This window comes from Sinocyclocheilus anshuiensis, unplaced genomic scaffold (genome assembly GCF_001515605.1).
Source record: "Sinocyclocheilus anshuiensis isolate Anshui unplaced genomic scaffold, SAMN03320099.WGS_v1.1 scaffold2206, whole genome shotgun sequence".
Taxonomy (NCBI): Eukaryota; Metazoa; Chordata; class Actinopteri; order Cypriniformes; family Cyprinidae; genus Sinocyclocheilus; species Sinocyclocheilus anshuiensis.
Genome location: NW_015558552.1, coordinates 386,197 through 402,184, shown reverse-complemented (window position 1 = coordinate 402,184; position 15,988 = coordinate 386,197). Strand labels below are relative to the sequence as shown.

At 37.7% G+C, this 15,988-nt stretch overlaps 1 protein-coding gene across 1 annotated transcript in view; it reads right to left on the bottom strand.

The window, feature by feature from the left end:
• Window positions 1–8,256, bottom strand: part of LOC107679388 (paired box protein Pax-3-like) — a 40,153-nt gene extending 31,897 nt beyond the window's left edge. The window contains exons 1-4 of the mRNA XM_016474905.1: window positions 8,172–8,256; window positions 7,084–7,319; window positions 6,285–6,414; window positions 5,843–5,986 (exon numbers count right to left, since the gene is read on the bottom strand). Coding sequence (XP_016330391.1) covers window positions 5,843–5,986; window positions 6,285–6,414; window positions 7,084–7,319; window positions 8,172–8,256 — 595 coding nt within the window. The remainder of the gene's footprint in view (window positions 1–5,842; window positions 5,987–6,284; window positions 6,415–7,083; window positions 7,320–8,171) is intronic.
• Between the last annotated feature and the right edge of the window lie 7,732 nt (window positions 8,257–15,988).

Genomic DNA, 15,988 nt, shown 5'->3' with positions numbered 1-15,988 from the left:
AGTAAATATTCTCCGTGAGAGCAGAGCCCAAAGCTCGTGGCCAGTGGTGTTCGGACTGGAGTTTGAACCTCTGCGTAATGATATAAACGGGAATCACCCACAAGCTCTCCCGCGAGCCGTCCCAGCACAGCGCAGGGGAACGATTTCACTATATCGCTTTGTTTTAAGCAACGGGGCGTCCCGGGGCTCGAAATTCGCAGGGTAGGCTAGCTCTTCTCAATTAACTGCCTCATTGTGAGTCTTTATGGCAAGGCCCCTGAAACCCTCGACCTCTCCTTTCCCCTCCTTTTCATCGCTCCTTTGCCAGAGTTTCACTCATTCAAACACTTGCAAGAAAACAGAGCGCTCTATTCGGCGAGGAGCCCCTATTCTCATTGACCTTCTATTGCTCACTTTTTCTTTTGGACACTTCAAACCGTCTTTGAGAAGAGAGGAGTGGAAGAGGAGTCCATCAGTCGCTAGGGGCTGGTCCGGGTTTGACCCCGCACCCCCCACTTCAAAGATGGTTTGCATTCATTAATTGTTCTTTGAATTAATATTTGAGGATCACAATGCTGGTGCCAGCGTATAAAGCCGACCTAATGAAGCATACAGGCAGCATTCACTTGGAGATAAGCTCAGTGCGACCGCGTGCATGCGTGTTTTCTTCTTTGGCGTGCCACTTTGAAATCGAATGGAATGACATCATGTGGAAATGATGCACAGTCTAGGCCGTTTCTGAGAACGGTGCGCGAATGAGACTACAACGGTGCTACACAATGTCTTTCGCCAAAACCGTTTAATCTTTATTACCACCTAAAAACCTTGATTGGTGTCCTGATGAACCTCGATAAACCTGAATTGTGTTTATCGAGAGACAGAAAGAGAAGGGCGAAGATTGTTAGGTTTCAAGGAAAAGCTGAATAAAAGGCAGATGATTGCTCATCTCCATTCCCGCAGGGCCCTGAAATCATGACTGAGGAACATTCCAGCAGAGAGAAGACCCCTTGTTTATTGATCAGAGAGGCAGAACTCAAAAAATGTATAAAACTAGACCCCCAAGAGTTGCCCAATTGTGGTCTAGTTTTGGATGAATACATCTGGCTTTACTGTTCAGAGTACATTCGTGGTTGCGGAACAAATAAATCGTCCCAAAAATATCTGTTTATTATTGTGTGACACAGCTGTCTGTATCTGTGGTGCATCTTTTGCTTTTTCTCCTCACTCTCCCCCATTTTCTATTGAGTAAGTATCCAGTCAGCAAAGCAGGCAAAAGCCCTATTTTATTTACACAAACAAAGTCCTCCTTGCTCTCTCAGACAAAGGCAGCTGAATCTTTCATGTGTTATCATTGCTTGATTCTTTCTGTCCTCCTGGCTATTGGCCTGCTGGGAGACAATGAGCCCAGGAGAAAAGCAGCAGATTGTTGGAATGCAGCTCAATGAAACTAATTATTACATGTTGACTGCGTTCACCATGGCACGTCTGAAAGCACTAAGCTCATTCAATTGGCCTCCACGGGACTCCCTTTCAAAAAAACCTTGATCCCTTTGACTGTTTGTATTTCTGAGTTTTCTTTTTCGCCTGCCGTGAATGAGAATCTGTGAGAGAGGGGCCGTGGCTCTTTGATGACTTTAGTTACTTTTAATTAGCTAAATGAGGCTCAAGGATAGTCAGTTTTCCCAAAGTTAATGGTACAGGAAAAAGGAGGGGATGCGCTCAGGCAAACACGGCATTGTGAGATAAGTTTTATCGATTCACATAGAACCATTCCAGGCACTAGAACGATCCCTTGCCGTTCTTAAAACTTTCTTTGGAACGTTTTAGCTTTTGTTTCATTAGTACAGATATAGAAGTTTAGATATAGATATGTGTTGTTTTCTTTATAAACGTTATTTTTTCAACCTAAACAGGAGAGAAGCCTGGATTGATATGGGAAAAAAATGGTTTTAAGTCAAAAATATTAGCATGACTGAACCAACCTACATACGTTAATTTATACCAATTTACTATTATAGTAATTTATACTATTTTTATGGATTAAATCAGGTATAAAAAGCTCTTTAAGGTAACAATTGCAGCTTTTTTTTTTTTATACAGGGAGTTTTTACTGGAGTTCAAAAAAGTCTAAATACTACATTTAAAAGTCACAAATATTACAAAAAAATCCAAATGTTTGTTCTGAGCTTTCTCAGCAAACAGGTTTTAAGAAACATCTTTTGAGGTGTTTGCTCAATCCAGTATTAGTAAGCAATGGTCCTCTACACTGCCTTTTCCCAGACAAATAAATCTGAAGGGGCCTTTGCTTTGATCTCAAGCCTTTAAGGGGCCCAACAATAGGTTTTGAAGGAGCAGGGGCCCAGAGCCAACACACCCCTCTTACCCGACAACTATAGACTCAGCAAACACGTACTTAATCAATATTTGGCTAGAGAACACCCTCTTGATTCTGAAAACACCCTTTTGAGAATTTAACTGAACACCGAATAGGAAAAAACAACAACTCCCACAAGCAGGGAGGAGAGAGTGAAATACAGCCAGCGCAGAATCAGCCCACTGCAAACAAACGGATGAGAGCGAATGGAGAGAGGAGAAGTTTACAGTGTGTCAATGGAGATCAGGACTCGTTGAGTTTTATGATGTAGACACATCTACATGTGAATAAAAGCCAGAGGTGATTGATCCTTCTAGGAAAACAAAAACATTAACCGGGCTTTGAAAAGGCTGTTTTCCTTTCTCCTTTCCCCTCGCGCTTCCTTTCTTTCATTCACTGTTTTGTTCTTTCTTTCTTTTTTTCAATGCAGATATAGACACCTAAGTAACTCTGTTGCAAGTCCAGGTTTAAATGTACACAAATACAACATAGAAACCAGCTAATGTTTTTGCCCTAAAAATTGAATGGAAAATATTTGTGCAACAATGTTAACAAAATAACTCATTTTAATAAGATGTTTGTTTCAGTCCATTTGACTCACAATAATTTCTGCCCAGAAAATCACATAATTTCATAATGAACTTAACACTATAAATATTAACTTATCCTTGAGTTTTGAGTATGTATTAGTGGAATGAATAAACTATGGGGATCATTACTATTTCTATCATTTGGTATTTTGCAAAGTTGGTCTAGATGAATGTTTAATTTATTAGCTTGTTTCCATAATGTTGAAAAATTATCCTCTAGGAATTTTAGTCTTGAATATTAAATCTATAAACACTGTTTTCACAAAAAGACAAATAAGCCATAATGAATTTTGTGTCTCAATATTTGCTCTTAGTAAAACTCTTTTGGTGTGAAGTGAAGTGACATGTGGCCAAGTATGGTGACCCATACTTGGAATTAGTGCTCTGCATTTAACCCATCCAAAGTGCACACACACAGCAGTGAGCACACACACCGTGAACACACACCCGGAGCAGTTTTGTTGACCTAATTTGCTTGCACTCATTTAAACACTCATTTAAGACGAACATCACACAACAAATAATCAACAGCAAAACAGCACGAAAAAGTCAACAAAACTGAAAGATTGCTCAACATAAAACTCACTGTGTGATTCTAAAAGTCCCATATGCCTGACAACATGTTATGCTGAAGTTCATTTAACTGGAAAAAGTAAGCTGAACAACTAAGCAGAACAAATATAGAGTGAATGTTGTTCAGCATATATTTAAAAGTTACAAAAAGCAAATACAATGCAATTATGTCAATGTCTGAGCTGAAACCAATCTAGCTAGGCCTACTCTACAATATGAAGCTGAACTAATGACATCCCATTTTGGGTTTACTCAAGTTTTTTTTTTTTTTTCGCAGCAAGCATACAGTGCGATTTGCAATGTTGTGCGTTTCAAAAGTTCATATTAATCAGCCCTCTCCAAACAACAACATATCGACAGTCGTTTGTTAAACTAATTACCAACTGATCTGTATTCGTGATGGCGGTGCTGGAGAAGAGAGAAGGAAAAGGGCAGTGAGGAATGAATGCGCGCCCCGGGCGGAGAGGAAGGGGGCGGGTTTTTGTCCTGAGATGAAAGTGGGGACGAATAAAGGGCTCGATTTAATCTACTAGAAAAGGTTTTCATTGCAATGACTGAGTATAATGTGCGCCAATTGTAGCGCGGCCCATGACGCGAGGTGATCCGGCTAGTGCGCTCACAGCTCAGAGTTTCTCTCTCCACTTGACATCTAGAACAAACTCATCTGCGCAAGAATTTCAGAACGGTGGGGGTTAGAAAAACGCGCTGCCTGTATCAATTTCCAAGTTAATAGCCTACATATAATTTCTTCTTCAACTGGGGGAATGGGGTAGGCTATTGCCTCGAGGCTATCCGCTGTGTGGATGTTAAAAATGTTCCTGATGTTTTGACACGTTGTTTTGACATTTGAGTGTCACTATTTAAATTTCGCCGAAAAATGCAGTTACTTTCTTTAGGCCTATCTGGCGTAATTATTCAGCGATTTTCGCGGCTTAATCTCTGCAAAATAGCAATGTTAGTCGTGTTAACATAAGGCATTTTAAACAAGCATAATTGTAAGTACAAAAAATGTATGATATACCTGTGATGTAAATTTTTTAACAAGGTGATCTGAGGCTACTTTTGTTTTGTCGATGTTAGCGAAATTCGCGACTTTCGTGAGCGAGCGCAATTGTAATTTTACTTTTACGGCATCGGGCTTTTTGTTTCGACTTTCTTCGGGAGGTTTCGTGATTAAGAAAATGTTAACGAAAATGTAGGCTATAATACTTTTTATATTTATGAAAATCTAAAAAGTAGGCATATTATGTTTTTTTTTTTTTTGTTGACATCATCAAACAAGTACTAATTCCATAAATCCACACATTTAAAGGAGAAAATTAATGGTCTCGATCTGAGAATTCACATAGCCTACGCTCTAATCACCAGGTGTTGAATTTTTTTTTTTTGCTTAAAACGTAAAAATTAAAGCATCTTAAAATTAAATAATACCTCCAGATGCTGTTGACGTTTTGGGGGGGGGGCGAAAGGAAAAATTCCAAGACATGATCTAGCTAAAAATGGACACATTATTCAGGCCTCGAAGTCTATAAAACACTTCTGAGCCGGGACTACGGTCATTCGTGAATAATTCATCTCTCATTGCCCGCCCATAATGTCCTCTCTACGCCTTTTGTTGGACCGTTTTTTCTTCCTTTATTTCCAAATTTTGAAAAGCTTGGAGTCTTTTGTCAGGACCAAGCTACTGCTAGGCCGAACTTTGTCCTGGGGAAACTGAAGCGTGAGTCTCATGGACTCTTTCGCTTTTGTTTCCCAAGTTCATCCTCAAGTGTCCGATTGTGCACCGCAGGAGCGTCTTTTAGTGAACGCTATTCTTGGACAAATGTTTGATTTACTGATTCGGCCAGTTTCACTCCAGGAACGTCTCGTTTTAGGAGGTTAATCTCTGATGCTCCTCAATTCAGTTTCAATGAGTTTAAGGAAAGACACAAAAAACGCTAAAAAATATACTGAAGACATGGGCCATTTTCCCATCAACCTGTTTAGCATTTGGTGGCAAAATACTCAAACTGAAACATTCAAAACGATTTTCATACGGGGAGGGAAAAAATAAAGCATAAATGTGCTCGTGACATTCACGCAATACGCTACTTTTCCAAAAAAAATCAAAATATTATTTTAACAGAACACATATTAGCATTAATAATCATTTATAATAATAATAATAATAATAATAATAATGTTATTACTATTATTATTATTAAAGAAGTAGAACACATTTTATTACCTATACATATATAGGCCTAAATATTTTCTATCCATAAACTCATGGTGCTCATCTCAGTTCCGCATAATAAAAAAAAACATAAAACTCGTCAGAACTTACATCTGTCGCCGAGAATCCCGTCGATGCTGTGTTTGGCTCTTCTTTCGTTTTCCTCGATCTCCCTTTTTTCCACTTCATCATCATCCTCATCCTCATCTCCGTTTCCACCAAATCTACAGCGCAGCATGCGGCTGATGGAACTCACTGCGGAGAGACAAAAAAAGCTTCATCAATTGACATTATAGAATTCCACTTGTTGAATGTTTAAACGCTTGAAAGTGTGTAGGTATAAAATTTCAATCCGTAACCACGAGGCATTTAAAACGATTTTACAGGCTATAGGAAATATATATAAAACAATATAGGGTTGCTTTAAAGTCACAAGCCATCTGTTTTGCTTTGTTTTGTTTTTGCTTTGTTTTTTCTCCAAGCAACAGGTGCTGGAAGCAATATCTTAAAAACATAAGCTAAACTGCACAGATTGACAGATAAATTTCAGTACCTGAGGGCACGTTATTTCGATCGCAGATTCCATCTTTCAGAAGTTTATCCCGAATCTCCCAGCTGAACATCCCTGGATTCTCTCTCTTGTATTCTTCGATATTCTTTTCCACATCGGGAGTTGTGCTCTGCTTTCATTGCAATAGTTACATACTCATTAAATTTGTATATCTTTATACCATTTTATGAGAACGTACAAAATATCTACAAACGATTATAACAAGAATGTATAGATAAAATCGCCAGTTTCCATTTAGTTATGATTATGTGACTATTCACAAGACGTTCTGTACAGTTAATTAACACTGGATTACTATGGTGTTTAATTCATTGAATTAAGTCATAGGATATATTAAACTAGGCAAAAAGTCTGTCTTAAAATCTCTTAAAAATAAGGATTTAACTTTTTAGAATTTCTTATTCTCTAATTCTTTAAGAAACATCTATGCATTGGTGCTTTAGAGACAAATTAACTGATCTGAAGAACCTATAAGAACTTTTTAGGATATTAAGAACAATAGATTCTATACACAGAACATTGACTCTATACAATGAAAATTGTTTATTGTGGAATTATTTGCTGGACGTAAGGTGCAACATCATAGTCTGTGTACACCCTTAAAAAAAAACATGGACACTACAGCGAAAAAACACCAAGCATATTTTAGTCGTTAAGTCAAACACCACAATTTATTTGCAAAACTCCATATTTAAATGTGAAATTGGGATGAGCTTTCTGATCAATTCAGTAATACAATTCAGCCCTAGCAGGACATGAAATGGCCTCGGTGATGTCCTACCTTGGGTTTGCTGCCACCAATAGCACCGGGCCGAATGGATCCGGTCTCCTGGTACCTGCATAAAATTTTGGACACGCATCCGTGCGACACGCGCAGCTGTCGGGAGATGACGCACGGTCGTATCCCGTGATGGGCCATCTCTACTATCTTGTGGCGGATGTGATTGGGCAGAGGGCGTCCGTTTATGAAGACTCCACCGAGCTGGTTCACGCGGCCCTGACCTAACGGCGTTGAGACTGCAGCAAGAAGGGGGAAAGGTTGTGTCAGTGACTAACAATTTATATAACGATTTCCTTATGCTAAAGGGAAAATATATTTAGTAAAGCAAGATATATAACCGCACATAAACTCATAACTTAAGTGTGCCGTTATATCTTTCTTTACAAAGTCTTTTTTCCTAACTTGCATCACTAAATGTTTGCTTTAATGCTTTGTTAAAAGTGAAAACATAATCAAAAGCATGACAGATATGTTCTATTCTTATAATGCAAAAACAACTACAACACAACAACAATAAAACTAATACTACTACTAATAAAAGATAACCATTTATAAATACTACTACTAATACTAAAATGTTGTCGTTGACAAAAAAATTAAATGAATAGTAATCATTTGCAAAGATTACACTTTTTATATTATACATTTGTATTTATATATTTAAAAAGTATATAAAAGTTGACAAGCTTGTACAATTTTATATATAAACTAACATTTAATATGGCGAAAAGCCTTTTTTGTACAAAATGTTAGATTAAATTAAATAAGCTTCAGTACATTAGACTACATTAAAGATTTAATAGTTAAAAAATTAAATGTTTTTTTTTGTTTCAGCTTGAAATAGTAAAGTCATTCCAAGTGGTTGGAAGCTGTAATTTTACATCACATCATCACATTCACATCACAAAATAATTAAACCTACGTTTTCACTCTTAGCAAGTTCATTTTTTACAATCTAATTTAAATATTTTAAATGTCACTTCCTTTACTGACGTGCATCGGATCAAATCTGTCTTATAAAGAATCAACTTTGTGAATACTTCTAAGTTCAGACTGTTCTGTCGTAACCACAGAAACGAACACCGTACCCTCCAAGGAAAAGCCTCCTCTCGGGTAGTTTTGGGGTGGCGTGGGGCGCATCATCCTGGAAATGCCCCCCGCTAATGCGGTCATAACTCCTCTGCAAGAAAGAAACGGGTGCACGGAGCACTTGATAGAAAAACTGATGTTATCCAAAGAAGAAGCGCTGATCGTCAAGTGTCAGTGGATTGCTGAAGTATCAAGTCTTCATTCAGCTGAAAACGAAAAGTCAACTTCAAAACGTCGCTGCCAATCCTCGGAAGTGAATCACGGATATCCAGATCTTCAGTCTTGGTTTATCTCAACGCAGTTTGGAAGATAAAACTCTCAGAGCTTCGTTCAGTTGTTGTTGACACACTTGTTGTTGAGAATTGGAACGGTGATCAGGGGCGAAACATTTTATCAGTTGTTGAGTTGTTGGCTGCTTCTACTCATCGACGACTGTGATTGGTCAAAGAGGGAGGAGCCAAAGACTTGGGAAAGCCTTCTGATTGGTCCAAATCCTTCAACTTTCTTGCGCTGTGACCTCGGGAGTTCAAGGGGATTTGTCACCGATAACACCCTCAGACATAAACGGTGATGCTGAGAACAATCTGGAAGATAATAGTGATGTTTTCTTCAAGTAATTGAAAACATTTCAGTTTTGTTCAATGCTGTGGTTTGGAGACGTGGAGAGGTGTTTCCGAAAGCCCTCCAAAAGGAGACTATTTGGATGTCTTGCTGATCAAATGCACCTTATTAAACAAATAAATGGTTAATAGAGGCTATAAGACCTGAGGTGGAAGTGTCAGACAATGTAGACGAGTTGGGAAGCTTCCAGGAACAGAGTTGGGAAACACTTCCGAGTTTCTCCATTTTGCTTTCTCCTGCCACAACCGTATTTTATCTATTGGTAGCCTATTGAACATGAATCCTCTGCAAACCCTAACTTTCAAGTAAAACCCAAACGCTGCACTGCACAGAGGTATTTATTGTATGCAAGTGGACAGTAGAGTCTCTACAGAATGAAAGGAGCAGCTTGCGGGGGTCTCAGCAGGGTATGACGCCGAGAGTGCCGTAAAAGCTGTCTGTGGAGACGAATACAATTGTGAAGAAGCGTTATTTATAACGCAGAGACATTCAATGTAGTCATCCATCCCACTCATTCTCTTGCGTTACTCCGCATTTCTCTCTCACTCTCTCCATCTCACATTCAGATGCTCCTCCTCTGTTCCCCGAAGTCACTGAAGTTCCTTTTCTTTGCAGGGGCTCATTGAGAAACTCACGTCAGTCAAACGGCCCCCGTTCATTCAGAGAGAACCCTGATCAATCAAACAGAAAAACTATCACACTTTCAACTGTTCAAACAGAAGAACCCACTCTGAACATATAAAATGAGTTCAAATTCATTTTAAAATCCTTCAAAAACTGTTGCTACAACAGACTGAAACAGTCTGAATCTATCATCTATCTTTTGACCGATTTCCATCAGGCTAATGTGTCAAATACGCTGGCTGACATTTTAGAGCTATCAATTCAGAGACGTCGACAGTTCAATCAGGGGGTAAAGTGGCCCTCTGGTCTTCTGGGATGTGGGCATTATCGCATTGCTGTGCTCAGATGTGCATGTTTCGCGGTGGCGACGGATAAGCGCATGTTATTGCCGTCCGCGGTCCCAGGTGCTCCATAAACGGATTAGCGCAGCGGAGCCCGTGCGCCACAGGCCAGGCTGCCCTCAGAACAAGAGCCGCGCCGCAGCCGCCCATGCTGACTTAATTTACATCTGACCGCTTCTGCCGGATTGGCCTGAGGGACAAAACATCAAAAGTGATATTATTGCAATTATTGGAAATTTCCCAAGTGAGATGCATGACATATCTATCTATCTATCTATCTATCTATCGAAAACCCCATAAAATCCAGAAAACATTTATAATAACAATTCCTATACTGCATATTCCTATTAAAATTATTATTATTATTATTATTTTAGATTTTTGGATTATATTTTTTATTATGTATTCTATTTATTAAACGTTATAACAACATGAAAATGAGGAAGAAGAAAAAGTTTGCTGTTTTGTTGTTGTCGTTGATTTAGCAGTATGCATTCATTTGTAAGCTAAAGAATACATTGAAAAACGCCACGCAAAAGACTAGCATCGTTGTTGTTGTTATTATTATTATTAGTATTATTATTGTTATTATTATACGTCAAAGAACGCTTAACATTTCCCCAATCGCCCATTGGGGAAATTATGTTCATTTAATGATGTTCATGTACTAATAATATTTCACTAATTTTACAACTAAGTTTAAAAATGTACAGCAAAAAAAGTTACAGCAGTTATTACATGCACAAATATAAAAGTGAAAGAGTAAAGGTGCTATCTAAGAAAATAATTTCTGAGTGACTAGACCCCATAAAACTATTTCGTTGATGTAGCCTAAAGTAGTCTGCTCGATCAAGTGTTATGAATCATAATCATGACTTGAATAAAAATAAACTTATTTATAATTTACCGTAAAGCACATCGGATTGCTGACAAAACAATTTTGCCTGTTTGTATTAATAATACAACCTGCTTTGCGTATGAGGATAAGATTATCTCAACGTGAGCTGGAAAAAAAAGAAGTATTTGAATGGCTGTTTTAAGACTTTTATGAATTTTTATTAAGCACTCGTGGCCGTGTTGGTATAGGCCACTTTTGGCGCAACTGACCTTTTCCCTCGCTTACAGTGCAATAAACACTATAATAATGTTTTCAGATTGAAGAATGTCTATTGCTCACAACAGGCTCGTGGTAACTCGATGTGGTCATAAAGTGAGTGGGGATATAAGCGGAATGAGGAGAGACTCAGTTTGATTGTCTTTAAAGGGATATTGGATATCCGTGTCAAATCAATTTCGGAGTGAAAAATCCAAGTCAGAAATTTTCTACATCGGTGGAAGAAAAGACATCATAAATAAAGAGGCAAACGCCACACTGGAGAAATGTAAGCGCCCCTGGTTTAGTTTAGACTCTAAAACCAAATAACCCCGGCATGAGTTTCAGAACTCTGGAAAAAATGCCATTATGATTAAACTCAAGAACAATGTTTCTGCTCTGAGGAGAGACTGCGAAACGCACTGATGACTGAAACAGAAGCGAAGTGACTGAAGATATGGTTTGACGTTCACTCTCAGCAGTAGGCCATTTCTTCAATTTATAATTTTATAATTTATAAACCCTTTTCTCGTTTTCTAACTTAACATGTAAAAGGGCCTCTTTGCTCCAACCCGGATAGGGGTCACACTCGAATATGCAAGTTTACAATGATGCATTATAAAAAAAATCAGCCCACTAAAACTAAAGTTTAATTATTGACGTATTAAAAGTAAAGTCGGATAAAAGAAAAGAGGTGTACAGTCACAAGGATACATCAAATCCACAGCTACAGTTACAGCAGGCGGGTGAACATGACACAGTGTGACACTAATCTAAAACTTTCTTAAATTATTATTTAATTATTATTGAGAGATATGGAAAATTTGATTTTTTTATTTAAATGCAATGCAAAGTTAAAAGTGATCAAAATAGTTAAAAACAGTGCAACTAACAGTGAGTGCACCTAAAATATTCACATTTACATACGTTTTTTTTCTATAGCTACTGTACATTTCAATATATAACATATAATATTAGTTGAATGTTAACTATACATCTACATCTTCAAAAGCCATAGCTTGTCAGGGTTCCGAACAAATCTTGTTTGTGTGTGTGTGTGTGTGTGTGTGTGTCTGTGCGTGTGTGTGTGTGTGACATGAAATAACAAACAGCTTATGGAAACAGCTCGAACTATGTATTTAACTCATGTAAAACCTCCCACCTCACTGTCTAATGCTTAAGTAAATATTTACAGCTCGAGCTGCTGTGGGAAACACATCGTTCTTACAGTAAAGTGACAAACTACTCAATAATACTTCTCTTCACAATGGAGTCTTGCTGTTGTGATGACTTTATTTACTTCCCCGGCTCATTAGAATAACTATAAAGGGATGGCTGTTAGCAGTTTCCTTCTCATGTTAAACGCGTTTAGAGTTCAGCTCACAGCAACACTTACAAGAATTGCCAACAATTTTGAGATGAGATACCGGTTTGTTTGTTTGTTTGATTGATTCATGCATTTATTTATTATTGTTATTTTAGAGAGGTAAAGTGACCACTGAAGCATTTGTCACTAAACTATAAGACTAAATTGTTTTCAAAGAAAAACAGAAACAGTCATTAATTAAAATAATAATAATAACAATAACAATAATAGTGTTATTGTTTAATTAAAGTGTATTATTATTATTATTATTATTTCATATTAAAATAAAAAACATTTTCATTATGTTTCGTTTCGTTTTAGTTTTTTGTTTTTGCTCTTTGTAGGCCTATCAATTTCTGACAGATGAAAATGCCAACTATCCCACCTTTAACCCTTATCGGTGTTTGCTAATGAGTTTAACAGTCTCGACTAATGTCATATTGAGCCACTGTAAACCGTGAAGTGTTTGATGGTACTAATTAATGGTGCTGAATGTAGGTAATTCAAAGCAATACAGTAGCGCTGGGATTCAAAGGAAATTAAGAATTTTGCATGACACAGGGTAAATAAAGTGACCCAGTAAGAGGCAGAGAGCCTTTGGAAATAAAGCGTTTGTAGTGAGGGCCGCGGGGCACGGTAATGTCTTTACATGATGGCAGGGGGAAAGGGAGTTTATTGCCCCCGCGTTGAACCTTGACCCCGGGGCCAGTGCTCCGGCATTATCGCTCTCTGGTGATCACGGCAACCAGTAGCGCTTCTCTCAACAGGTGGTAAGCCTGAGAGATATGAAGATTCAAGCGCTCTCAAAGACATTTTACGTTTAATATACTTCTGTCCACCAGAAGGCGCATGAAACAAATATGAAACAGTGGCCAAAAAAGCATTCCTCTGTATGAATGTCATTGCAGTCAGTGACAAAATATAAAGTGGAATTATGCTCACCAAGGCTGCATTCATTTGTTAATTTTTATTTCAGTTGTGTGTGTGCGTGGAACCCTGGTTCCAATGCAATAACATCTTTGGTTATATAATGCAATGATATGCCATAGCAGGTGTGGCTTGAGTGTCTAGACACTTTTTTCTTTCTTTTTTTTTCTTTAGTTCTTTAACACTTTCTCTCAACAAACAAATTCTACATCAACAAAGAATGAAAAGTTAACCAAACAGTTATCTGAGATGAACAGAACTGACGACTCTTGCTGTCACCTTCATACACACACATATACAAGTTTTTAGTAAAGAAGTGCACTGAAACTAGCTCGTTATAATTATTTATTTATTGCATGTATGCATGCAGCAGCTATGTTAAGGTAAGCGCTAGTGTTTTGGGATCTGTGAGTGGGGATAATTAGCGACCTGTGTGTGATGTCAGCACCTCTGCTGTCGGACAGCTCCTGCGCGCTCAACACGGGACATTCACACCTCTTGGCTGCCACCCTGCGCTCATGTGACTGTTTCCGTTCATTTAATCAGAATATAGGCTAGTCTTAAAAATTCAATTGATGTAATCTACCCACTTAGGACTGTATTGCATTTAAAGTTACAGGAAACAGGGTACATTTACAAGGAATTATAATATATAACAGTAACAATTTAATAAACTAATATATAACGCTATCACCCGAAAGCAGTTTTTTCTACAACTAGCCTACAGTATATTCGTTAACAGCACATACAAAGTCAACATCGCCACCTTGAGGTGTAAAAAATGTAACAAGTATGTTCCCGCTTCATAAATTGTAAAGTAGGACCAAGACCTTGATACGATCAAATAAAAATAAAATGTAAAATAAAAGTATAACATATTGTGTATGTAATTTATTCAATGTAATTTATTTCTGTGATGCAAAGCTGAATTTTCAGCAGCTTTACCCCAGTCTTGAGTGTCACATGATCCTTCAGAAATCATTCTAATATGCTGCTCAATAAACATTTCTTATTATTATCAATGTTGAAAACAGTAATGCTGCTTAATATTTTTGTGTAAACAGTGATACATTTTTTTCAAAAAAAATTTGATGAATAGAGAGTTAAAAAGAACTACTCTTTTTTTTGTAACAATGTAAAAGTCTTTATTGTCACTTTATTTTCATCAATTTAATACGTTGTTCCTGATTAAAACTTTGATTTATTGATTGACTTAAAATATCTACTAAAATTAAGCGGGACCTAAATCTTAATAAGACCCATATAAAATAAAATTAAATAATAAAAAATAAATTAAATAAAAATATCAAGCTTTTCCCCTACTTGTATAACCTATTGTTTGTGTGTGAGTGTGTGTTCTCTGTTAGTTTCAGGGTAACTGGCCAATAAACCTTCATGCTAAGTCTTTACTTAATTTCCAAATGACACCACAAAGAAAAAAAAAAGACTCATCTGTCTAAATGCATTTGTCTTTTCCAGACCAAAACATTCCACTCAACATTCCACTCAATTGCACAAAGGCACAAACACATCACTTTAGTGTCTTAATGTCTGGATCATATTAGACTGTGAATCTATGTGTCCTGTGTTCTACCCCTGCAACGCTCCTTCACAAGGGCAGAGAAAGGCGTTGTTTGGGACTATCTGTGTTTTAAAGAGAGCCTCGGGCTGGGATGATCTCTCACTGCAAACATCTCACACACACACCCAGCTAAACAATGCTTGTCTTTTCACACCTAGATTCCTGAAACATACACAGTTAATTGTAAACTGAACTGAGGCTACTGTGCCATACATCTCCCTATGCCAGAGGTTAACAGATCATTTTCAGACTGGAACTACATCTTCAACATGATACAGAATAAAATGCATGACCAGTTTGTGTTCTTCTGCCAGTAATCATCAAATATGACATACATATTACAAAAATAAAAGAGTTAATCCATGCAATCTTTATTGCACATTCTGTCAGCGTGTTTTCTTACACACACACACACACACACACACACACACACACACACACAGAGAGAGAGAGAGAGTCCATTAAGAAGCTATTGAGGTCCTCACAAGGTCAATGACAGGAGAGCAGTTCTTGTCAATATCACAAGCTGCGGTGTGTTTTTCAAATGTCTAATGGATTATATTGATTTAAGCTCAGCTTTTGCATGGGGATGTGCAGCACTTAGACATGAAATCAGTTTTTAGTGATACTGCATGCAAGTTATTTCTGTATCAGCCATTAGTCTGTTTTAAAGGGATAGTTCAAAAATGAAAATGTTGTCATCATTTACTCACTCTTGTGTCTTTCCAAACCTGTATGACTTTCATTTTCCCGCAGAACACAAAAGAAGATATTTTGTAAAATGTTGGAAACCAGATAGTTTTGGTTCCCATTTTGAAGAAAGCTGGTAACCAAACAGTTTTAGTTCCCATTGACTTCCATTTTGAAGAAAGTTGGTAACCAAACAGTTTTGGGTCCCATCAGGAGCGTCATAAGGGGGTGATGGCTCGTCATGCTTGTCATGTGACACAGCAGCCACAATAGCACTGTATAACTGATATAGGCTTATTTTTTATTTTTATTTTTTCCTTTTTATTCGAAATATTTCCAAACGTGTTAACTATATCAGGAAATATCTCAATTCTCAAATATGTGTAAGTAAATGCGTTTTGCACCAGATCCTTCGTCGAATCCGCCGGCCGCGCCGTTCTCAAGCCCACCGGCTTCCGCTCACTCTAGCCCCCGGCCTCTGCTCACTCTAGGCCCCCGTCGTGTGTGATGCTGTGTTTCGTTGTGAAAGCGAAACTACTTTGTTTGGCCTTCCAAAAATGGACACGACTAGA